The following is a 24454-nucleotide window of genomic DNA, read 5'->3' as shown; positions in this document are numbered from 1 at the left end:
TAGTTGTTATTCAAATTTTTTTATTTTACTTGACTCGTACATTTACTTAATTTTAACAGAAAAAAAAAAAAAAAAAAAAAAAAAAAAACAATTGAAAAACATCTGCGTCAAAAAACATTGTGCTGATTTAAACATAAAGCAGACGTCAAATTTTTCAAAAACTAATCCAGGATTTTTTCAACTCTATTATTTTTTCTTATACTTTTTTCATACGTTGTAGTTTTATTTTCTTAAACACTAGATATGGTAAATAAATCACTCATTTTGACAAATTAGGATTGTTAATACTTCAAAGCAAAAAAACTAAATTTTAGGCTAAACCAACTACTTGCAAAGAAGCAATCCAAAAATGGGAAGAAAAAAATGGAAAACCCGCGAGGGAAGAAAAAGAAATCATTTTAAGCTTTCAGTGGCTACCAATTGAAAAAATGGACAACAGTTTATCAACCTTGGAAAAAGTCGAGTTAACAGATGATCCAATTTTACTTCGAAATATGTTATGCTTAATAAATATACGTTTTATAAGTTTTCTCTTTCTTAACTAGGAAGTTATCATTGTCAACGAACATGATTGAGAAAATATCCGGCATAAATGCTTTGAAAAATTTGAAGATCTTATCACTGAGCCGAAATAACATAAAAACATTTTCTGGATTGGAGGCCGTTGGTGATCACTTGGAAGAGCTTTGGATTTCTTACAACTTGATCGAAAAAATTAAAGGTGTGAGCGCACTGAAAGCTTTGAAAGTGCTGTACATGGGAAATAATTTAGTCAAAGATTGGTCAGAATTCAATAGATTGCAAGAAATACCTAATTTGCAAGATTTACTCTTTGTTAATAATCCTTTGTGTGAAAACATGGATCCAGACGTTTGGCGTACTAGCGCTACGAAAAAACTGCCTAACTTAAAAAAATTAGATTCTGTCCCTGTTGTGTGAGTATTAAAAATTTTTTTAGGTTTTTTATTTTTAATTTTAACTTAATGATGATACTCATTTTTAGGGTCTCAGCGGATGAAGACGACGACAAAATTTAGAATTTTCATAAATTATAAAAATAAACAGTAAATAAAAAACACGTCATAAACTTTTGAAAATATTTATAAAAATAGTACAATATAACGGTAAACTCTAATAATTCTCAACTTTCATGTCATTAAGTCCAAGTTCGTCGTTCTGTTCAAAAGTACGCTCGTATTTCGTTATTTTCAATCTGTCATCAGTTCCATTATCGGCCAAACTCTGTATATAACTATTTCCAGCTGGATCATCAAGAACCAGAGTAACCTGCTTTTTTCCTTGTAAAATTTGATCAAGTTGGTCAATGAAGTTTTTCATCTTTGTAGCTATTTCTGGGTCAACACTGTCTCCTGTCAAGGCAGTTGAATTGGCTAGCTGATCTCTGACTGCACTTATGATTCCTTCGACTGTGCTAAAACGTCCACCTAACGTCGTTGGCCCCACTTCCAAATCTAGTTCAGGCACTTTCATGTAACAGGTCTCGGATTTCAACAGATCTCTGCTAAAATCTTCTTTGCCAGTTACTGTGATTTCTATTTTAACACCTTGTGGTTCAATGCCACTACCACTCTTCACCTCATTGGTTTTGTGTCCACAAACATCGCAAACTGTCGCCATGATGACCACTTCCTTAAAGTAAGGAATTTCTGTGGATGATATTCAATGTTAGCATTTTTAAAAGAAACCGAGAACTAAAGAAATAAAAAATATACCCACTAGTCATTTTCATATTTGTTTGACAAGGACTGTTACATTCTGGACAATTTGTCGGGAAAGTCATAACTTCTCCCTCGATTTCTTCCAAAGAATACTCCTCCTCGTTAATTGGCTGCAAAAGTGTATCTTCATTTTCCTCATAAATGCCCAAGATGTGATTCTGTTGTGTTGTTCTTTTAAAATAGTGCACCTTGCACCCTTCATCTTTTTGAGGTGCTCTTGGATTTTGAACACTTGTATTACCAGATACATCCTCAAAAATTATCGTATACGTTTCTTCAACCTCTTTAAGTGCCTTCAATTTATTTATAAACTGGTCTATCTGTTCAGCAGTTTCTGAAACTTCAACTCTACGCCTATCTTGATCTTGTTCCAACCCAGCAATACTACGGTCAATGATACCTTCCACTGTGGTCACTTCTACCCATTGTATATATCATTTATTCAATTTGTACCAGTTATTAGTTTTAACCAAAAAAAAAAATTATAATCTTACCTCCTTTTTGAGATTGAGAAGGTATTTCAAAGTCCAAATGTGGTATGCAAACACTGGTATAGTCAGATTTCACAATTTGTCGATTCAAATCGGCTTTTGAGGCAATCGTTAGTGTGATTTTGACACCTTTTTCTTCAATTTTGCCTGCATTCTGTACCTCGTTGTTCTGGTAACCACAATGTTTACACTCGAATGACATTAACATAATATCCTTGTAAAAAGGAATTTTAGTGAGAAATATTCTTGTGACACCCTGCAAGTACATTGGAAAATATACGTAAACAATACGTTCTGCAAAAAATTTTCCAAACGACGTGTACGTACATTTTTTGCGCAGTTCATACACAGACTTTCGATTGCGGTAGTTTCTGGTTCAGGATCATCTGCTTTTAATTCGCGAAATATCGGTTTCACGCCGTTATTTTCCATGGACATCGTGTCGAGGTTATAATATGACTGGCGTGACGTACGACAATAGTAATTTTTTATACGCAAGAAAACCCTTCAATTTTGATATCTGTATGATAAGCACAGGTATAGATATATAAACTTAATTTATACACTTTCATTTGACTTACAGTTTTCAAAATTTATAAACAAACTATTAACGCCCGTTATTAAAGTAGGTAGGTATGGCTTACTTTTGTTAAATGCAGCTCATCATGCAGCTAATCATATTATTATTATGAGAGCGAAATTTGCTCCAAAAATTTTAAAGCACCGGGGCACCGGGCTGTCACGATCAGCGCCATCTAGCGTTGAGGATTTCTGAACTAAAAAGTGGCCCTAAACTTTTTACCCACAGCATTAGCGCTTAGAGCCATTCAACCAATTATAAACCAGCCGCAACTTATTTTGTAGCTTTAAAATGAAAAAATAACGATATATGTGTTTTTGGCGGCAAGTTAACAATCTATCTTTTACACGAAAATTTATCTTCAAAAATAGAAATACATATAAAGCCAATTTTTGGTAGAAAATAGATTGTTAACTTGCCGCCAAAAACACATGTATTGTTATTTTTTTATTTTATAGCTACAAGATAAGTTGCGGCTGGTTTATAACTAATTAAATGGCTCTAAGCGCTAAAGCACCAACTCAGAATTTTAGAGGCCACTTTTGGCGAAAAAAAAATACCGCTAGATGGCGCTGATCCAAATAATTATTACTAATACTTATAGTAGAGCCATTTAGTCAATTACAAACCAGCCGCAACTGATCGCATAGACACAAAATATAAAACAAACGTTGTCTGCGCTATTTGCGGCAAGTTTACAACTTATTTTTTACTTGAAAATTGACCTGTTAAAGTATAAATATTCTACTCATCTCATATGGCTTATAAAATCAACCATTTTTACAAAATCACAACACTTTAGACCTTTTATCATTAACTCATTGAAGCACAGCCCTTTAACTTAATAGTTCCAATAAACAGTAAACTTATATAACATGTCCATAGCAAAATTTGTGTTACAGAAATCTTGAATAACGATCAAACAAATACGTAAATTAATTAGTCTAGAAGAGACAACTGAAAAAATAGGCCTAAGTATGAAAGAAGTACAGTCACACTATGAGTCTCCTAAGAATGGGGCATTGGATCTTACTTAATTAGATAAAGTTGGGTTTTTTGTTTATTTATAATACTTACAATTTACTTCTCTGTAATAAATGTATTTTTTATTTAGTGAGATCCAATGCTCCATTCTTAGGAGACTCTTCGTGTGGCTGTGCTCCTTCCATACTTAGGCCTTTTTTTTTTTAGTTGTCTCTTGTAGACTCTAAAATCAAATCTTAGGAGACTCATAGTGTGACTGTACTTCTTTCATACTTAGGCCTATTTTTTCAGTTGTCTCTTTTAGACTAATTAATTTGCGTATTTGTTTGATTGTTATTCAAGATTTCTGTAACACAAATTTTGCTATGGACATGTTATATAAGTTTACTGTTTATTGAAACTATTAAGTTAAAGGGCTGTGCTTCAATGAGTTAATGATGAAAGGTCTAAAGTATTGTGATTTTGTAAAAATGGTTGATTTTATGAGCCATATGAGATGAGTAGAATATTTATACTTTAATAGGTCGATTTTTAAGTAAAAAATAAGTTGTAAACTTGCCGCAAATAGCACAGACAACGTTTGTTTTATATTTTATGTCTATGCAATCAGTTGCGGCTGGTTTGTAATTGACTAAATGGCTCTACTATAAGTATTAGTAATAATTATTTGGATCAGCGCCATCTAGCGGTTGTGATTTTTTTGGCCAAAAATTGCTTCTGAAATTCTGAAGGAGAGCTTTAGGCAGTTTAGCCCTATAGAGCCACTTAATCAGTTATAAACCAGCCGCAACTTATTTTGTAGCTATAAAATAAAAAAATAACAATACATGTGTTTTTGGCGGCAAGTTAACAATCTATTTTCTACCAAAAATTGGCTTTTTATGTATTTCTATTTTTGAAGATAAATTTTCGTGTATAAGATAGATTGTTAACTTGCCGCCAAAAACACATGTACCGTTATTTTTTTATTTTATAGCTACAAGATGAGTTGCGGCTGGTTTATAATTGGCTAAATGGCTGTAAGCGCTAATGCTGTGGGCCAAAAGTTTAGGGCCACTTTTTAGTTCAAAAATCCCCAACGCTAGATGGCGCTGATCCAAATAATCATTACTATTCATAGTAGAGCCATTTTGTCAATTATAAACCAGCCGCAACTGATCTTGAAGATACAAAATATATAACAAACGTTGTCTGTGCTGTTTGCGGCAAGTTTACAATTTATCTTTTACCCGAAATTTTATCTCTAAAGTATAGATATTCTACTTATATGGTTTAATAAAATCGACCATATGGCATTACTCAGAAGTGATTACTATAATTACTTACATAACTTCACGTATATTTTATACCGTGCTCTCTTTACCAGAATCATACAATCAGAGGCTGTAACCATGCGGCGGTACCACGGCATACGTAATTTAACTGCTGGCAGCATTCGTGGAATACAGCCACAGCCAGTATAGTATTAAAGGATTATATATTGGATCGTTCATCCGAATATAGGGTATATAATGTCATAATGAGATTATCGGACTTCTAATGATTATTTGAAATATACTTAATTGGGAAACAACTTTTCCGTACAGCTGTTGTGGAACAGCTGTAAGCAGCAGGCTCTCGGTTCTTTTATCGCGTTGTGTATAAAAATGTGTTGCAGTTTAAAAATTAAGCCTGAACAATCAATAATACATTAAACATATGTTATGAAATTTTTTGTGCTACCTTTTCTATCAAATATTGTTGAATAAATGTATACTATAAAAATATGTACACGTGAATATACACTCGACACAACTTTGCTAAAATTTTTTATCCCAGCCATTCAATCGTTTCTAAATTAAAAAAGAAAATTACACTAGTTCGGCTAATAATCGTAAGGCTGATACTTGGAATACATGGCATAACCTGAGATGAGTCATTTCAAAAATATGACTAAAAAATTGTTAGGAAATTTTTTCTATAGACTCTTTCAAGAAGTATCATTGTTTTCTTATGCTGTTAGGGTTACAAAATTTCCCTTTATTGGAAATTTGACATCAAACTCTGAAACGTAAAAATTAAAAAAATTTCTCAACATTGTACTTACTGTCATCAAAAATATAAATTATATTGCACGTGTATAGCAACAATTCGACAACACGTAAAAATTTAGAGTAACAGACGTAATATGAGCTTGACACGTTCTGTTACTTAACTGTTTATTTTCGTTGTAGCTCTCCAAATTATTTAAAAGTCTTACTTCCAATTCGGAAATCTGCAAAGAAAATCCGCAACAATCCAGAATGTCTTTCCAAAAACATATTACTCTCTTGGTTGACATGTACTGCGTACCGCTTATCTGCAATCGCCCTACACGCGCGTATACACAATGCTGGAATAAATGGCCATTCATGCAAAAATGAAATGACCAAGCGGTTTTTTTTTTCATAATGATTTCTTGTTGCACAACGACGTAATTAATAAGACATTGCGAATTTCTCTCGGGTATTTCAAATCTAATCAATGAAAAAATAACGATAATCCACGAAGTAATCATTGTTTCTGTAAATTAGTCGGAAAAGCCAATATACACGAATTATACAAGCGAGAAATCACAGATATACTCAAACCTCAATCAGCATTTCAAATATACATGTATACATACACCCACGTGCACAGCCGCACGTGTTATAAACATTTACACTTAAGTACGAGCGCGATTGGAATAGTTGACGTTAATACTAGATGACGCGGGGCTGAGGGGAGAGCTGAACAATCGCTAGGACCATTAAAAGGAACTCGGGCTGGCCGACTCGGCGGTATTGCCGCCTGTGCCGATTTGGTTGCCGATTCGTTTTGACATTTTCTTCGAAGGGCTGTTTTTTTTTTTTTTTTCCAAATAAAAGAACGACTTAAAACAAAGGAAGACGTATAAAATCATGGCGACGAGGAATACGACGTCTGCTCTGCTGGCGCTGGTGCTCTTGGTGATTTTGGCCACTGCAGGTGCTCAGGATATCACGAATCTGCTGCAGAACAATCAGATCGTCGATCGGGAGCTGCGGTGCGTCCTCAAGACAGGGCCTTGCGATGTCATTGGCAGGATGCTCCAGAGTAAGAGTGCATTTTTTTCATATTAAAGGTTTGAATGTCAGTTGGTGGCGTATGTACTTACAGGTCGATGTGAATATCTTTTCTTTTTTTTTTTTTTTTTTTTTTTTATTAACTTAACAAGATTTCTACAGCTTTGAGATGCCCTATGTACATTTTTGGGAATTCCAATGATAAAATATTACTATACACGAATAAAATCATTTGCTATGAGTTTTGTAGTTGCAAGGAATAATTTTTGGTATTTACGATTAGTTTTTTTATTGATCTTAAGCGAACCGCGGGTGAGTAGATTTTTATTTTGTTTTTGTCGAGATTAAAACGTATCGTGGCCATTTTTCGGATTAATCTTAATAAGGCTTTGGGGATTTTGAGCGCGTAAATTAATTTTCACGCATGAATCAATATGAACAATGATTGTGAATTTTGATTAGAACCATCTGAGAAAGAATAAAATTAATTTTTCGGTAAAGATGTAAATATTGGTGCATAAATATAGGTTTTGCCATTATTTTGCGTTTAAGCTTACAACCAACGTTCCAAGAGAATTAAGAAATAAAATAAATAAAACATCCAACAGGAATGCTACCGGAGCTCATAAACAACGATTGTCGACGTTGCTCGCCCCAGCAGCGACAGCAAGCCAACCAAATCGCCAGTTTCATGAAGCAGCACTATCCGAACGAGTTTCAGGCGATTAAAAAAATGTATTCCAGATCAGCCTAAAAATCGGACACCCAAAGAAAACAAGCTATGATATTATGACGTATATTGATGAATCACATCGGTGAACGCGGCACGTATATACTTATATGTAGAGCATAAAAAAAAAGTGTGTACCCCAGTAATTGATGTTTTGACCATTTTATTAAACATTACAATCTTTGACCGCAAATATGCTTACACGTTTAATAATCAAGCTATTAATACTTGTGGGGTAATAAATATCGTAATTAACGAAATTGTTATAGTAATATGCGACAATTGTAGACAGATGATGGCTACAATGCTAAAGTGATTTAAAATAATTAATTTTCACTAAAAGAGTTAAATATAATTATAATTATTTTCTTTTTCTCTCTTTCGTTAATCGTAAAAATTAAGAAAAGAAAAAAATATAAGTATTCTTTAACCTTAAAACAAGCTGAAAAATTTATTTTTCTACTTTATTGCCAATTGTCAGAAGCCTTTTAAAAGCTCTTAATTTGTTTATAAATCTATGAAACTCGTTAAAATAATATTCCCTCATACTTATCATGTAAACATGTTCTACTAGTCACGTAATTTTATTTAAGCAATCCCAATATTAAAAGAGAGTTACGGAGTGACATATATAATTCCCAATTTTGTGACGATCGCTATATTGGATTTATAATTATGTTACACACATCTTATTTTATTGCGCTCGTGGATTTTCCTTATTGAGAAAGTTAAAAAAAAAAAATCATTTCGAATAGGCCATAAAATTGAGTGTACAGATTATCGTGTTCTACTCGCCATTCGACTTTTGCTTAGCAGTACATAAAGCTAAGCACATTTTAAACAATCCACACTAGATTGAGACGATTAGCAAGATTTACTGCAACCAAAGTCCACGTATAGATAAAGAAAATTGCTTTTTCCAGAGTTTAAATATCTCCACAAAACGTGTTGTTGGGTAAAAATTGTACAACGATTATTTACAGTGTTAATAATTTATTCATAAAAAATTTAGAGTCGAGCAAAAAAACTACTTCCTATCTTATACATATTTGTTTACACCCGAACCAAGTATGTTTGTTGTTTTTAATAAAAAAAAATGCATTAGTACTCACACATTGATTCCAACATTTGCCCCCACAGCATAAGTAATAATTTATTGGTATGATGTATCGTATGAAAACCAATCAGCACCGTGTCCTAAATGTAATTTTTACCTTGGACTTTGCATACACGGGCGAATAAAATGTTTTCAAAGAGTTTAGAACTCAACGTTAGTTGTAAAAAGAGACAGATAATGTGAAAGAAAAAAACGAAACAAGGAACTCTTTTAATCAACTATCTCTTGGTCTCCTTCTTCCTCCGAACCAAATCACTTTCTCCTATATGTTGAGAGGTATAATTATAGGTACACTTACATCTGTGTGTATTACGTATCCATGCACACAAGGCGGTTTCAGATGTGTTCTCTAGGGGGAAGTAAACAAGTTGATTTTTTTTCTTTCTTTTTTTTTTTTGTTTTTTGTTTTGTTTTGTTTCAGACGTGATGTAAGCGTATAACACAAGTTTCTACAACAGCATTTTGGAATGGTCTGTACTTCTACTACCAATACGTGCACTAACAAAAAGTCACACAATCGAATCGAATAACTCAGCCAATACAATTCATAATACGTATTTGTAGCACGTACAAAAATTAATAACCTGAGCGTCTGACGACTCTGCAAGATATAAAACATCAGGCACAAGCGCAATTTCGATTTAATATAGCTGATCATTTTTTTTTAATTTTTTTTTTTTTTGTGATGTTTTTTTTGCACGGATCACGTACCATTTCGAGTGAATCACTCGTTTCCATTCAAACGCCTGTAATAATTGGACCATTGTCTTTTTTCATTTGGAATTGTTTTTTCGATCACGATGAGGTGCAAATTATATGAGTAAATGAAAGGATCGTATATTGACAAAGTGGTGGATGTGGAAAGTTTCGATTGTATTATTTTTTATCGCTCGTTCCGAGTCTTAGCGCGAGAATACAATATATGTACTGTATGACAATTGGGTGTGACGTTTAACCGTTGGGGAAAGTATTAGCTCATGGTTTTAGTTTTTTTATTTATTTATTTTTCCAATCAAAGATCTCAATTGTTTTTCCGCACTTAATAAATTTCGTCAGCCCATGAATTATAATAAACATGAAACACACACATCCCAAGAACTATCGGTCAATAGTATATAATTATCCCAAGAAAGCCAATAGTGTGGAAAATTTTTTCAATAACCGCATGACCAGTTGGCGCGTTGAAGTTGAACGCTTGTTTTAAATTTGATTTTTTGCTCCAACAACAGCTCCTCTCCGTATGGCATCACGCGATTACTCAGTCTTTTCTCTCTACGTAGAAGCACACGTTATATACAAATATGTCAAAGCTGAAGGAGATAAATAAGCAAAAGAAAAGCATTAAAACCTCATGATTAAAGTAAGTATATACTTATAAAAAAGAATTAATGTTTGATTCGAAGAACGTCGATAATGGTAAAGAGTCTTTTGGAACGAAACCGCTAATTCACGATATAAAGTGCTCATGTGCCAAAAGATCGATTTCAGAGTACCTACGTACAATCCGTTTGAAAGAAAAAAAAAGTCATCGGTACGAAAGCAATTAAAAATTTAAATAAATAAAAGAACAGACACACACGAAGGAATCCAGGTAGGATGGGGCCGATGATCGTAACTCTACCACTTTGTGACCACATCATCGTAGTATCGATTGTGACGATGATGTCTACGTGATCGTCGAGCGGCTGTGGCCCCGCGGAGCACGTTGATGATGAAGTGGGTCGTAATCGTGTTGGGTATACCCTGCTGTGTGTATACGTGCGTTAGCAATAGTTCGAGAGTCCATGAAAGAAAGAGATAATAGGGGGGAGGGAAGAAAAAGTGGTAGACACGCCGCTGAGAATATTAAATGGAAAACAGTCCGAAACTCCATATGGTGTGTGTAACTATATATACTGGCAAACATCTCGAAATCACCGAATGATTGATACTTCGGAAGAGCAACACGCGCGTTGGAAAAATGTTGCGCGTCCGATTTACCTGTACGTTATACTTACACGTGGGTATAATATATGTATGTAGGTTGTGTAGAATAAAATCCGATGGTGGAGGCTTTGATTTTTTTCATTCTTATTTATCTACGACATCCATCTCGAGCATGTGCTGCTGGTTCTTTTTTACTTCGCGATGAAAAATCAAAAGGATTGTACACATTTTAGCAACTTAGAGCTTGACTATGTTTGCAGGATGAGAATAATAACATTGGAGGTGTGTGTGTTTGACAAAAGGAGCTCGAGACGCGTATTTGGTCGTTAAACAAAAAAAAAAAAAGAAATTTTTTGTTTCCATACCGAGAAGAAGAAGGAGACCGACTTGAGGTCATTTGTAATTTAAATCTCCTTCTCGGAAGGAACATATGACTTGCCCACTTATTCGTCAAACGTCTACGTGTTAAATGAGGAAGGTTTAAGAAAGCTGCTCAAAATCTTTTGGATGAAAAACACAATAATGTAACTTTTTGCTTAGAAAATAGATTTTTCAAAAATTAATGTCACTTGAATGACCAAACTATTTCCCGAAACAACCTTACAACGAAAAATCGGCATCTGAATAGAGCAGGTCGTCGAAAAGAGCGAACAACTTTAACATATACCGATCAAGTACACCGAAAAACGGACAAAGTCGCAAATCTATGGTACCCATGTCGCGGCAGGCGTTATGCAACGCGCAACTCCACGGGCAATCGCCCGTGAACGTGTCTGGTTTTTCCAAGATCGTCCCTGTACAGGTAAAAAACGTACACGCGCGCTCTTGCGGTTCTTCCGATCGATCGCCGATTGAGCCATCCCCATAGCGCACGAGCGACCTAAGCAGCACTTCTCATTTTTTTTTTTTTTTTCTTTCTTCCCAGTCCACAGAGATACACTCTGGGTCCCGTACATAATGTATCATATGTACAAACTCCGTCACTGTACTGTCCATCCGTACACGTACAAAAGTGGACTGGGTAAAAGTACCGATCGTCGACCGGCTATATAACAGCCGGCTGCGCTCGCCGATTCCGGTCACTCTAGCGTCGGCACCCGATCGATCGTCAAGCCTCGCACCAGCTTTTATCAATTCCTTTGTACTTGTAATTGTTTTTTTTTTTTGTTTTTTTTGTTCGCGATCAAGACAATTTACTGGTGAAGATGAGGAACGCCTGTGTGATCGTCTTTTTGTGCTTCGCCGCTGGCGCCCTTGCCGAAACGTACCCCAACAAATACGACAACATCAACATCGATACAATTTTGATGAACGAGCGGGTTTTGAATACTTACGTCAGTTGCTTGGTGGACAATAAGAATTGCACCAGAGAGGGCCGCGAACTCAAGAGTGAGCATACATTTATATATCTTTTCTTTTTTTTTTATCCTCCATCAAACTTGTTCTTTTTGTTTTTACCTACAAGTAGGTATACACGTTCGAGAGAGTAATTATTGTACTCGGTCGTTGTGTGCAGTTTGAATTATATTTAAAAAACAAAAAACTTATGAACAAGTAGTTCTACAAACTTTACACATGAGTTATTAATAGTATCTCTGGATAATCGTGAACAACTCCCTAAGTTTCTTTTTTCATCAAGGTCCCATTGCAAAAGGTATACCTATTCCTACACAATGGGTAAACCGAGATTGGCGCTACATTTACGTTTATCAATCGTTTTTTCACAACGCGTGCACGGCAGTTCTTTCAGCTCCGAAATGAACGAACGTTTTATTTCATCTCCCTGTTACTTTCATCGGAGGCGTTGCGCAAACGCTCCAGCCTCACGGGCGGACGCGAAACCAAAATGAACGAAGAAAATAAGAGAAAAAAGTCCTTTACGTGTACATGGGCACTCTCTCAAATTGACGCACATCCGGGCAGAGACACACATGCAGCACGTTCAGCCTTTCAAAGTTTTAAAACACCATCATCTCGCATTGAATTTACAGCCGAGTTCATACTTTCTCTGTCTCTTGTACCCTGTCTACACCCGTATCGTATAGGTACAAACCTGTATTATATATTATTTGCGTCTGTCGGTCTCTCCTAAGGAGCCGCGACGCGTATATCTTGCGTAAGCCCTACAATTTGAACTTTCACGCAGTTGTACACAATATTATATACATATATACGTATGTATACACGTATCCATCGCGTACCCGAGCCCAAAAGGCGAGGGACGGAGAAACGCTTGAGCAACTCTCTTTTGGCGCACGTATATTTATCGGGCGTGTGTGGTTTATCCTTTGACTTGACAGGTGTATTAAATATTACACTTGAAATCCGTCGCCCACGCGTTTATTATGTATGTATATTTATGCGTGAATCGGTCGACGGAATGAAAAACGAGAAAAACATGAAATGTCAATGACAAATCGTATCATTAAATCGGATGGATGTAACAAATCTATGTTTTTATACAATTATTTTGTGTTTATTCCAAACTTATATGTTTTTAGAATTCCTGCCCGACGCATTGAAAACTAATTGCGCGAAATGCAACGACCATCAAAAGAGAATGGCAAAGAAAATTCTTACGCACCTGAAGGAGAAGCAACCAACTCTATTTAAAAGATTGACGACTACATTCGATTCGTCGGGCGAATTGGAGAGGAAGTACGAAAAAGAAGGGTTTAACTTTTAAATTATTCACTTTGGACTAGATGTTGAAATTTTTTTTTTATAAATCCTATGTTTGTATTTTTTTCTAGTTATGTGAATTATAAATATTTTTTTTTTTTTCATATAAAGATAGTACAAATGGTATTGAGTTAATGAAGAATCATCATTATTGCTCTTTTCATGGTAAAAATACGTTTTACATTAAAAGCAAAAAAGTGAAAGATTTTTTGTCTTTTTTTTCTCATACTTACTTTACTGGTACACTTTACGCTTACGAGCCATTTATTCTACTCGTCGTTTTTTGACTAAAGATCCGAGCTGAAAAAAAAAAAAAAAAAAAAGTGTTTCAGATGTTTCATTTCGTATTTAAAATAAAGACTGTTGAATCATTGTTAATCCAAGCAAATGAATTTTGTAATATTTAAGTTAAATAAAAATTTTTAAAAACTCATACGTTGTATCATTAAATTTGTAAAATTTCACCCTTACCAAATCGGATATTGCTGGAAGATTGTTTGTTTGGTCAGCTACAGAAGTATCTTGTTCTCGAACTTCTTTTGCTGCTGTCTTTTTCATATTCCTGTGCTGTGGAAACGTTGGCATCAATTTTGGATCACAAGCTGTGTAAAGATAAATCAAGAATCAATAGATGTCTGTCGAAAGTTGTGAACAAATTCGTAGATAGCACTTACGAAGCGGTGCTTCTTTGAAATAACTGCTTTGCAAACATTCTTCAGCAGTAGCTCTTTTTTTCGGATCGTACATGAAAAGGAAATTCAGTAGCCTCAATCCTGCTGCGCTTAACCATGGGAATTTTTGCTTTAGATTGTTGTAGGGTTGTTGTTTAAGACTAAAGTTTTGCAGTGCCGGCAGTGAGTTGAATTCAGGCCAGATGGCTTCACTAGGAGTTCCTAGCAAGTCTACTATTAATTCCAACTGTTGAATTTCTGACTTGCCTGGTAGCAAAGGTTTGTGAGCTAGGAGTTCACCTGTAATTAAGATAGTAATAAGAATTATTATTTCAGTCTAACGAAACTTTTTATTTTCATCATCGAACCAAGTGTCAATATAAAACAATTACCCAAGATGCATCCAGCAGCCCACATATCCACTGAAGTAGTTTGTGTCTTGGCTTGCAAAAGCAATTCTGGAGCTCTGTACCAGAGCGTCACAACTCTCGGTGTCATTGGCTTTAATGGTAAACCAAACCACCTGGCAAGACCAAAATCTGCTATTTTTACACATCCTTTGTCAGTCATCAGAAGATTTGAGACCTTCAAGTCCCTGTGCACAATGAAATGCTGATGCAAATATCTCAATCCTTTGAGCACTTGTAACATAATGCATTTAACTTGACTCTCTGAAAAGGGTGCCTGCATATTATCAAGCAGGCTAGCTAAATCTTGTTCACAGTATTCCATTGCTAGAAATATACTCTCCAAACTTCTTCCCACAACTACTTCTTTCAATTGAACGATATTTTCATGTCTGCAGGACAAGAGAACATTGATTTCTCTAAGACTACTGATTGGAAACCCATCCTTTTCATTTTCCATCCTCACTTTTTTAAGTGCTACAACTTTTTCATTTTTTGTATCTCTTGCCCTGTACACTATACCATATGTACCTTCTCCAATGCGATTGAGCTTCTCAAATTCCGAGACAGACCTACATTTTCCATGCTGAAATCATTCATGTCCTTGATTCATTATTTTACAATTATTAATAAAAATCACAACGTAAATAAATATTTGTAGGTAAATAACCATGTCCTGTTCAGGTATCTCCATTGGTTTTCCATTTAAAAACGAAGTCAAAACTCCTTTACGTGTGATCGGAGCAATGGGATCTGGACCAGCATCCAGTGAAGCTTTTTTGTCGCTATCGTTCGCCTCCAAGCTTTTCTTCCTCAAAATGTCATCAACTGTTGTAAAAGATACAAAAACGTGTTATTGCATTATCTTACTTTTCTTGAACAATGGTTTCACACTCATTGTTTATGTTTATTATAATTTTTAACTATGCCTCTATACCTTTCGTCATTTCCACAAAACAGCTTTTCTGAAGCTCAACTTGAGATAATGATTAAACTAATAAAAAAACAACAATGTAACAACTGACAATCTGACAAAGTATTTTTTACTTTGATTAACACAGTAGTAAACACACATAACCTATCACTGCTCTTCCTACATATATAAATATATAATATAAACATATGCTCATATATTTACAACCCACTGCGCGCGCACTCATCTCAGACTATAGAAGCATTAGAAGAGAGAAAAACCGAGAAAATAATAATAATTAAAAATTTTTTAAATAAATAAGTACTGGTAATCCTTAAAATTAACAGTAGTTGAGTGAGTATCATGTTATCACTTTCAAAATCGCAAAATAAAAATTCTGATTTATAATTTACCGCGCATATCATCTCTAATTCCTTCACAAAATTCCCTAGAAAAGTGTGCGTGTCACCAGGGTCACTCGAGTGGGTATAGTGTGGTAGTGGTAGCTTTACAAACACCCTAAATTTGGCGCGAATCAACATAATTTCATTTCTTTCTTCACCAATTTATGCAGTGCACAAGCAAGAAAAGCATACGGTTTAATTTGTCATATAGTTACGATCAAAAACATTTTGCAATATCTTGGATGATTTATCGGCAAAGTCCGCTGTCGTCGAAAAAAGTTCAGTGATGGAGTTAAGCTCCGAAATAGTTGTTGCTACTGCCTCCACGTGCAACGTTAACGGAGACAGTCTTCTTTCGAAAGACTGCACGTCGCCCGACGGTTGCCCTATTCGATCTAATAGTGACAGTGACAGTGAAATAGTGCAAGAAATTTCGGAAAAGCATTCGAGAATTGAAAAGGAAATATTATCCATTGGAGAGGATAACGGTCAATTACCTCAGAGTCAAGGTAAAAGTTCTCAGGATAGCAAGACTGACAGCTGCTCCTCGACGCAGTCCAGCTCTACTTGTACTAGTCAAAAAACTGAGACTGGCCCCAGTTTACAAGGTAATAATGATGTTGATGACAATAAAAGCTCAAGTTCTGGTTCAACTCTCAAAGAAAGTCAGAACTCAAATGGTGACGATGAAGATTCGCTTTCGTCCTCGACCACCGTGAAAAACAGCCAGCCTGTTGACGACGATGAAAACAATTCAAAATCTAGTGAATCATTGAGCACTAGGACTTTACCTGTTAATAATAGTAATCGGAGTACACTTGAGGGAAGCCAAAACACAAACACTCAGCTCACAGAGGACAATGATTCACGTTCTTCTTTTACAAGCTCAAATACAAAGTCAACGATTCAGCACAGTCAAACTTTGTCTGATAAATTGCAAGAGGATGAAAACTCTAGATCTAGTTTTCAATCGTCAGGTAGGAAAAGTCCCCTGGAAAAACAGAGTAGGAGCCCTTGCAATGATTTCACAGAAGACAATGATTCCCGTTCATCAATTGAAAGCTCAAATTCTAAATCGACAGTTAAGAATAGTCAGCTTTCTATTGATAAATCAGATGGTGGAAGCCAGTCGAATTCCAGTATTAATCTTCTTGAAAATAGTAAGCCCAAGAAGTATCTAAGCATCGTTGATTCTGATTCTGAAGATGAAATCGTTGTACATAAAAAATCTTTTGGCGGTTTCAACAGCGATTCAGATTCAGTGACCCATGAAAGTTCCCAGTCTAACAAAAAATCCAAACAGAAAAATAAAAAACAGTTATTTGACAGTAGTGATTCTGAAGATGATAAAAAAAGTAAAAACAACGGCATTAAAAAAGTAGTTGATAAATCAATTAATGTAAGATTTGATGTTGTACTAATATACATATAATATGAAAATTCGAACACTTGAACGAAAATAGAAAATTATGATTTTTTTAGAAATTCAATGACCTAATAGATTCAGAGTCCGAAAGTGATAAGGATAATGAATCAGATCGCAGAGGTGGTGCTTCTTCAGGTGAAGAAAACAGTACTGAAAAATCTAAAAAAGGAAAAAAAAAGTTAGAAAAAAAAAGAGTGGTAATAAATCCTAATTTACTAAAATTTAAATTGAACAAACAATGAATTTTGAATTAATAAAATTTTTTTAGGGATCAATCAGAGCATCCAAAGATGCAGCAATGCAACAAATTCACAGTGAAACACAAAGATTGATAAGAGAATCACAAGTTTCATTGCCATATCATAGACCAAAACAGCGTACCCTTCAAGAATTTTTGAACAGAAAGAAAATCTCGGGTATCATTCCTCAAAACTTAACATGTGCCGAGAAAGTTAGAATGTTATCTGCAGTTGTCAGGTACAACTTGTATTTTTTGTAATCATTAGGTTTCTTTAAATACATTCAATATTTTCTTTTTATTGCAGTAAAGTTGTACAAGAAAAAGAAAAAGAGGCCGAAGAGTTTTATAAATCATCAGATTCCGAAGAAGAGGAAGAAAAAAGTGATAAGCCATTGGTGAAAGAATTGGATCAAACGGATAGGAAAATCGACAATAAAAGTGAAAGTACAATTGATGGTGAAGGTATGATTTTGGAGCCTATAAATATATCTAATGGACAAAACCCAATACAAGATCGTGTTCAAGATTCTCATAACAATAAATTATCAACTTTGCAAAAAAGATTATCAGATTCTGGAGTCCCGAGAAAACTATTTTTAGATGACGATATTGATTCAGAATCTAGTACAAAAACTGAAACATTGCCAAACGAGAATAATAATTTAGAATTGAAAGATACAGATGCTGTGAAAAAAATTGAAGAATCTAAAACTGAAACAAAAGAATCTTGTACTTCACATGAAATAACTGCAGATTATGTTGAAGCTATGGAGGTATGCAATGACAGGAGGGAAACTGATATATCTATTTTGGACAAACCAAATTTAGAAAGTACCAAATCTATAGTCGATTCTGATGAAAAAGAAAAAGCAGCTGAAAATAAAAATGAGCACGAAAATAGCACTGAGGATTTTGTTTTACAGATGCCGGACGAAACTGAACCAAACGTAGATGAAAAACCTTCCAACAAAAGTACTGGTCAAGAAATTATTATAAATACAGATGAAAAACCATCTGAAAGTAAAGATCAAGATACGGTGGTAGAAACAGTTCGAGTTGACAATAGAGACGAATCAGCATCAGATAAATCAGTTGCTCTGACATCTGAAAATCCCAATGAAAAACAAAAGTTAAACAATGAAACTTCAACGGAAGAAACTGAAGAGATGGTTTTAGAATTTCCAAAAGATACTAATAACGAGGACGACATCATAGACAAAAATGCGTTAAGCGACAAGTTGTACAAGCCACCGGAATTTGACGATCTTGAGGAGAAACCCAGCTTCAAAAAGATAATTTTAGCTAATGCTCTCAAATCAAAACCCATGATTAAAGCTTTGCCGGGCTCGATGATTGATTTCACGAGCATTGATCAAATATCGGAAGGTGTCACAAAACTGGTGGATAGATTTACGCGTCATTCAGCCGTTCACAAGCACAATGCAAATAATGTGGTCGAAGTCAAGGTCATGCGTACTGAAGGTGCAGACAACGATATCTCCATTGTTGAGGAAATCTTACCCTTCAATAAAACCCTTACAGAAGATGACTGCACGAAAGAAGGCAAGCCGGGTGAGAAGCTCAAAATTTTGAAAGAAGATTTAAAACGCAAAATTTCCTCAGTTAAAAACGAAGAATGGAAGCATAAAGAAGAAAACGAAAAGGAGAACGAGGAAGAAGAGGGTAATGGCAAAGATGATGATTTCTATGCAGGTTTACCTGACGATGACGAGGAGTTCGATGATGAGGAGAGTGCTGAAAGCGAGCTAGAAGAAGATGACATGCCTATTGTGGAAAAAAAGAAGCCAAAATGTGAATTTGGCGATGAAGAAGCTGAGGAAAGTGTAGATGAAGATGAAGAGGAGAACGAAGACGAAGAGGAAGAAGAAGAAGAAAACGAGGATGAAGACGAAGAAGACGAAGATGAAGAAGAGGAATCCGAAAAAGAGGAGGAAGAAGAAACTGTAAAATTTTATTTTATTAGTATACTGTTCTCGTGTTTTTTGTCAATGTAGTAAACATAAATTTATTTTCAGAACAAAAGTCCTAAGAAACTCAAGAGAATCATAAAACCGTTCGATGAAGAGGATTCAAACGATTCGGATACAAGTTTGAATAATAAAGCAACGGAAGCCAAAAATTTGCTCGAGCGTACGAAAATGGACCAAGACATATTCCTCTCACAAATAAAAAGTAATTTTGTTGTCGAGGATTTGATTGAAGACTCTAGTCCTGCGTTTATTCGCGATCGTCTTGATGCCGATGCCAGCAGTCAGACTTGCAAAACCCCACTGCCGAAAAGTAATTTGATACTCAGTATGATCTCACCAGTAACTCATTTAACTGCTCTGAATTCCTATAATGACTCAGCAAAGAAGTCCGATGCTAAGACGCCTAACTTTAATCTTGGAAATATTTCTACCGACAGTACGCCCTTTGAAAACAGGTAAATATCTATTACAATGCACTGGTATAATTGCAGAAATTGACGATATGTCTCATCAATGCTTTCTAATAAAATTTCAGTGGTGGACCATCAAATAATTTCAGTTTAGAAAAAATGATGAGTCTGCAGAAGAAACTATTTGAAGATCCTCCTGATCCGGTGGACGATAACGAGATATTAGAAATTTGCTCGGGTAATTTTGCTGATACACAAAACACTACCGAACCAGCGTTGAGGTTCGACAAACAAAACGAAGTAACAGACTCGCAAATTATGGACATTTGCTCGGGTAGTTTTGTCAGTCAATCAACCTTTCTGCAACCATGTGACGAAACGTCGCAAGACATGGCACTGATTCTAGACCCTGAGGAGGAGCTTATAAAGAGTCCAATAAAAAACACAAGTTTAAAGAAAACAAGCGGCGAGTCGATGTCGAACAATGACTCTGAAGGTTCGCGAAAACCTGCTGCAGCGAAGAGTCCTCTCAAAAATACGGTCAAATCTGTTTTTAAATCGAAAAATCCAATGGACGCTTGGCTGATGAAAACCACTGCGAAACTAGTGTCAACTCAAACGCAACAAAAACATCTGAATGAAGTTACAGATTCACAGCTGTTAGACATATGTTCCGGAGCGTTTGTTTCACAAGCAGCAGACCCGAAAGATTTGGAAAGTGAAGTATCACACGTACACAAATCAGATACCTTACAAGATTTATTTGAGAGCACGAGTCAAAAGAAGCCCAATCAACCGGAATCCTCGAAAGAAAAAATAACAGAAGAAGAAGAACCGAAAGCTCCGTGGACATCGTTCAGGATCGCTTCCTCTTCAGACGAAGAGAATGAAAAAAGCGAAAATCAAAAGAAACGGATGAAGAAGAAAAAATTGAAAAAGAAAAAAGTACAAAAACTTGAGTTATCGGACGACGAAGACGAGGAACGCAACGAATATTCAGATTTGGAAGAGGAAAGCGAGTTTGAGGAAGAAGAAGAAGATGAGGAGGAAAAGTACTTTGACTATGATTCCGATGAGAATGAAGTCGTAGTTATACCAAAGAAAGAAATAAAAAAAGTTGCGGGGAAATTCCTTGAAAAAGAAGCCGAGCTGAGCGAAAGCGAATGGGGCTCTGATGACGAGGACGAGAGGGATTTGGACAAGCTAGAATACGAAGAAGGCGATGCCGAAGACATCGACGAAGCTCAAGTGAAACATCAGCTCGACAAATTACACATGAAGCAAGTCCTGGATGATGATCAAAGGGAAGTTAGAATGCTCCAAGAACTTCTTTTTGATGATGGTGATTTGCACAGCGAAGGCGCCGGTCGCGAAAGGAAATTTAGGTGGAGGAATGTCGGTTAGTTGAGGCGTGAACTAGCCTATGATTTCTCTTACATAACTTGTTGAAATGTAGCAAACCCATTTTATAAAACAACTTATATTTACTTTCCAGATAGTTTAGGAGATGATGATAATGTAGGTTCCAAATTGGAAGACAACGTTGAAAATTTCGATGATGAAGTGGACGCCTCTATGGAAGTTCAAATGCGAAAGTTGAGATACGAGCAGCAAAAGTTTTTAGAAGAAAATGAGGTATTATTATAAACTCAAAATAATACGTAAAGTTGATGTGTAAATTACCTAAAAATTTCAGAAAAAAATCGTTGAAACAATAGAAGATGATTTTGCTGACAGCGAATTTATGAAATCTAGTTTGAAAGTTGTTAGCGTTCGTTCTAGTAAGACTTCAGTCACAGAACAAAAAATTACAAAAACTTCTGATGTTGACAAAACTGTCACGACGAGTGATATGATCAAAGTTGTTTCGAACAAATCAATTAAGACCAAGAACAGCTTTTCATTTGTAAGGGCAAATAAATATTTTAAAATAAAAATTTCTTTTCTCGTGAAATTAAAGTATAATAACATCTTCTTGGCAGTCTAACGCAAGAGGGTCATTCCTGGCAAGAGGAGAAGCAGCACTACATCGAATAGCTCAAAATTTACCTCAGTCGAACATGCCAGTCATTTCTAATCGTAAAAAGAACTTTGTTTTTGAACACATTAGCCCTAAGGTAGCCAATCCTCCGGTAGATTCGGAGCAAGAAAATGATACTCCTGCCAAAGATTCGAACAAGGTGAGAAATAGAAATATTGTTGCATCTTCAATCAATCGGTTTAAAATTAAAAAATAAATGAAAATTTTTTATGATTGTTAACAGCGTAAGAGAAAAATAATACCGAGTCAGCAGACGCCAACGACGTCGAAAAAACCCAAGATTAACGACAAAAAACCAGGCAAGAAGTTATTTTAGTCTTTCCATTGAGATATAATTGATTTTAAATATTGTTAAGTATTACATTATCTGCTTGTAAATAACAGACCGCGTATCGTCGATTCTTAAATTTAAGCCTATGCATATTTGTACAAAATAATATAATGAACAGTTGAACCTTATCTTTTTATCCTTTTGTTTGAAAAGTGAGCTAGATTATGATTCACGTGACTTTACTTTCATTTGATGATTTGTTTGAATTCGACTTGTATGTTCTTTGTAACTTTTTGAGCTATCCAAATACTTAATAATATTTTGACAAAAAAAACTCAGTTAATTACTTTTCATAACATAAAATTGGTTGTATTGGTAAACACTACAGTCTCCCATTTAAAAGCGCATTCCACCTCTTATCTGTCAAACACCCCCACACCCTTTCGTATTACTCCGCACGAGACATAATAAAGCTCCAGAGGAATGACATTGTAAATATACATATGTACGTTCATACACGGCAGCTGCATGCATATATACCTAACGTGGTCACTGAAAGCAGAAAAACACGAGGGACGCATTAACAATAACTGCCGTCTATCGCTCGTAGCCCCGTGCTTTAGCTATACGACCCGTCGTCAATGTTTAATGTAATTCTATCCAGTAATGCACATCCTGGCCTTCGGCTATCGGACACGTGTTTGCATGCGTATCTATTATCCAATGCCCGTCGTTTTCTTTGCTGGCGAGTCCTGCGTGCCCATGATGTGCACTCTGTAAACACATTTGAAAAGGATGGGCTGGCATTCCGTGTGATAAATTTTACGGAAAAAAAAATATTTATTCAAAGCACGGCATTGGAAAAAAAAAAGTTTTTTCCAACCGAACGCATCCGAAAATGTGGAAAAATTCAAGAACTCGTTATAGATAAAGTGGTAAACATATTTTTTAAAGTCATACAGAGTTGTTCAATATATTTTACATCAATTCTAGAAAAAAAAATTATATTCTTTTCAAAGTCCCATATAAAACAAATTTCTCTACGTCAATTAGCATAGCTAAGTAAATACTATTCGTAGTAATTATTTGATAAACTCAACAGTTGTGGATTATGAAAACTTTATTTTTCTTAAAAGCTTAATATTAAGAAGAAAAACAGTATACATATTGGGTTGTACATGAACTATACCTGAAAAAATCTTTAATTTTGATAACGTATACATTCAAATGGATCACATCATTCACACATTGCGTTAAAAGTTTTTTCATCTTTTGACTATATATTAATTTTCTACGTGCGTGGTTGTATTTTTTACTCCCCCGTAGATATAAATTACTCTGGTAAAGCATTTGTGCCTAAAAATGTCTCGAGATTTTTATGGTTTTTATGATGGTAAGAGTTAATTATATGCTGTGCAAACTCTTTTTAACGTATTGTAAGACGCGTAAAACACAGGTGTCTCCTGGATTACTTTGCCAAATATTAGCATTGTATCATATTTTAAGTTGGAAAAATTGAAAAAAAAAAAAAAAAAACTGTCAACTTTGACAGCTGGTCCCGTACGTGTCGGAGTAAAAACTGAGATCCTATGGGGAAAAAAAAAAAAAAAAAAAAACTGCAAAGGTACTTAAAACCCTGGAGCAAAGACACATAAAATCATCATCATCAGAATTCTCTGCTCTGGGTACCACACATGTACAGGGAGCAAAGGCACATACTACATAGGTATACAACACTTTGCTGCCAGTGCGGTTGGCGAGAGCACCGCAGATATTAAGCCGATTATCGTGGAAGCTCTTCGAGAGAGAGGCAGCGCTGAGAGAGAGACAAGATAGCTCCGCTGGTACACCTGCAACCCACCGAAAGAGAGAGGGAGATGGGCATAGAGAGACACATTAAAATCTCTTGAAATATGCAAGAGTCTATATGCAAGCGCGCGCGGATTCGGGTGGAAAGCCGCTTGAGCTACATGTTGGCGTGCTCGGGGCTCTCCGGGCCCCGCTGATGCTGCGAGAGTGACTTTGTCTTTCTCTCTGTTATACATAATACACGGTTGTGTTCATGTACACACATTTCGGGAATATTCGGGTATTTCGGTAAGTATACCCGCCGGGCGGTAGACATTATTTTATGCAACATACCTCTGTGCGCGCGAGTTTACCCGCATTACTTGCTTTTTCGTTTGCCCGGAAGTTAAGCAAGTATCGGTATATGTATGGGAACCGCTGGGTATGCTCGTGCTTACCCGAGGATAGGAGGGTAGCACGGGGTGCAAGAAGCTCGACCACACTTGGCTGTGTTAAACGTAAAGGTTTATTTATTGACCAAGTACAGAAATGCGTGTGTTGCTCGTGCAAGCCAAAACTG

At 35.6% G+C, this 24454-nt stretch overlaps 6 protein-coding genes across 8 annotated transcripts; 4 read left to right on the top strand and 2 right to left on the bottom strand.

Annotated features, from left to right (window-relative positions):
- Window positions 1-567: 567 nt before the first annotated feature.
- On the top strand, window positions 568-1037 carry LOC106647272 (dynein axonemal light chain 1). Its single transcript, XM_089590765.1, has 2 exons — window positions 568-935; window positions 1004-1037. Exons 1-2 carry the CDS (start codon window positions 568-570, stop codon window positions 1035-1037), a joined length of 402 nt encoding a protein of 133 aa, XP_089446891.1.
- An 80-nt stretch (window positions 1038-1117) lies between these two features.
- On the bottom strand, window positions 1118-2905 carry Zpr1 (zinc finger protein Zpr1). 3 transcript variants are annotated; one of them, XM_089591263.1, is made up of 5 exons: window positions 2875-2905; window positions 2558-2750; window positions 2234-2486; window positions 1738-2157; window positions 1118-1667 (listed from the first exon to the last, which is right to left on the bottom strand). In XM_089591263.1, the coding sequence occupies exons 2-5, from the start codon at window positions 2666-2668 to the stop codon at window positions 1132-1134; spliced, it is 1320 nt and encodes a 439-aa protein (XP_089447389.1). In that variant the 5' UTR covers window positions 2669-2750; window positions 2875-2905; the 3' UTR covers window positions 1118-1131. The 3 variants fall into 3 exon arrangements, with proteins under 3 accessions (XP_089447389.1, XP_014219188.2, XP_089447388.1); XM_014363702.2 differs by lacking the exon at window positions 2875-2905 and adding an exon at window positions 2812-2862; XM_089591262.1 differs by lacking the exon at window positions 2875-2905 and having other exon boundaries at window positions 2558-2801.
- A 3623-nt stretch (window positions 2906-6528) lies between these two features.
- On the top strand, window positions 6529-7939 carry LOC106647329 (putative odorant-binding protein A10). The gene is made up of 2 exons (XM_014363659.2): window positions 6529-6887; window positions 7465-7939. The coding sequence occupies exons 1-2, from the start codon at window positions 6713-6715 to the stop codon at window positions 7608-7610; spliced, it is 321 nt and encodes a 106-aa protein (XP_014219145.1). The 5' UTR covers window positions 6529-6712; the 3' UTR covers window positions 7611-7939.
- Window positions 7940-11719: 3780 nt separating this feature from the next.
- On the top strand, window positions 11720-13713 carry LOC106647289 (ejaculatory bulb-specific protein 3-like). The gene is made up of 2 exons (XM_014363601.2): window positions 11720-12018; window positions 13131-13713. Exons 1-2 carry the CDS (start codon window positions 11835-11837, stop codon window positions 13313-13315), a joined length of 369 nt encoding a protein of 122 aa, XP_014219087.2. The 5' UTR covers window positions 11720-11834; the 3' UTR covers window positions 13316-13713.
- Cdc10 (cyclin-dependent kinase 10) lies at window positions 13359-15463 on the bottom strand. The gene is made up of 6 exons (XM_014363600.2): window positions 15327-15463; window positions 15060-15217; window positions 14375-14975; window positions 13986-14282; window positions 13783-13913; window positions 13359-13611 (listed from the first exon to the last, which is right to left on the bottom strand). The coding sequence occupies exons 1-6, from the start codon at window positions 15334-15336 to the stop codon at window positions 13576-13578; spliced, it is 1233 nt and encodes a 410-aa protein (XP_014219086.1). The 5' UTR covers window positions 15337-15463; the 3' UTR covers window positions 13359-13575.
- A 410-nt stretch (window positions 15464-15873) lies between these two features.
- LOC106647319 (uncharacterized) lies at window positions 15874-22274 on the top strand. Its single transcript, XM_014363647.2, has 10 exons — window positions 15874-17105; window positions 17189-17329; window positions 17401-17609; window positions 17678-19337; window positions 19410-19819; window positions 19900-21173; window positions 21270-21409; window positions 21471-21680; window positions 21757-21954; window positions 22039-22274. The coding sequence occupies exons 1-10, from the start codon at window positions 15993-15995 to the stop codon at window positions 22129-22131; spliced, it is 5448 nt and encodes a 1815-aa protein (XP_014219133.2). The 5' UTR covers window positions 15874-15992; the 3' UTR covers window positions 22132-22274.
- The last annotated feature ends 2180 nt before the right edge of the window (window positions 22275-24454 follow it).

The sequence above is a fragment of the Copidosoma floridanum genome, unplaced genomic scaffold, assembly GCF_036245765.1.
Source record: "Copidosoma floridanum isolate Cflo_tuat_1 unplaced genomic scaffold, Cflo_Japanese_pri ptg000013l, whole genome shotgun sequence".
Taxonomy (NCBI): domain Eukaryota; kingdom Metazoa; phylum Arthropoda; class Insecta; order Hymenoptera; family Encyrtidae; genus Copidosoma; species Copidosoma floridanum.
Note: the sequence above shows the minus strand (reverse complement) of the source record. Positions and strands in the feature narration are given on the sequence as shown.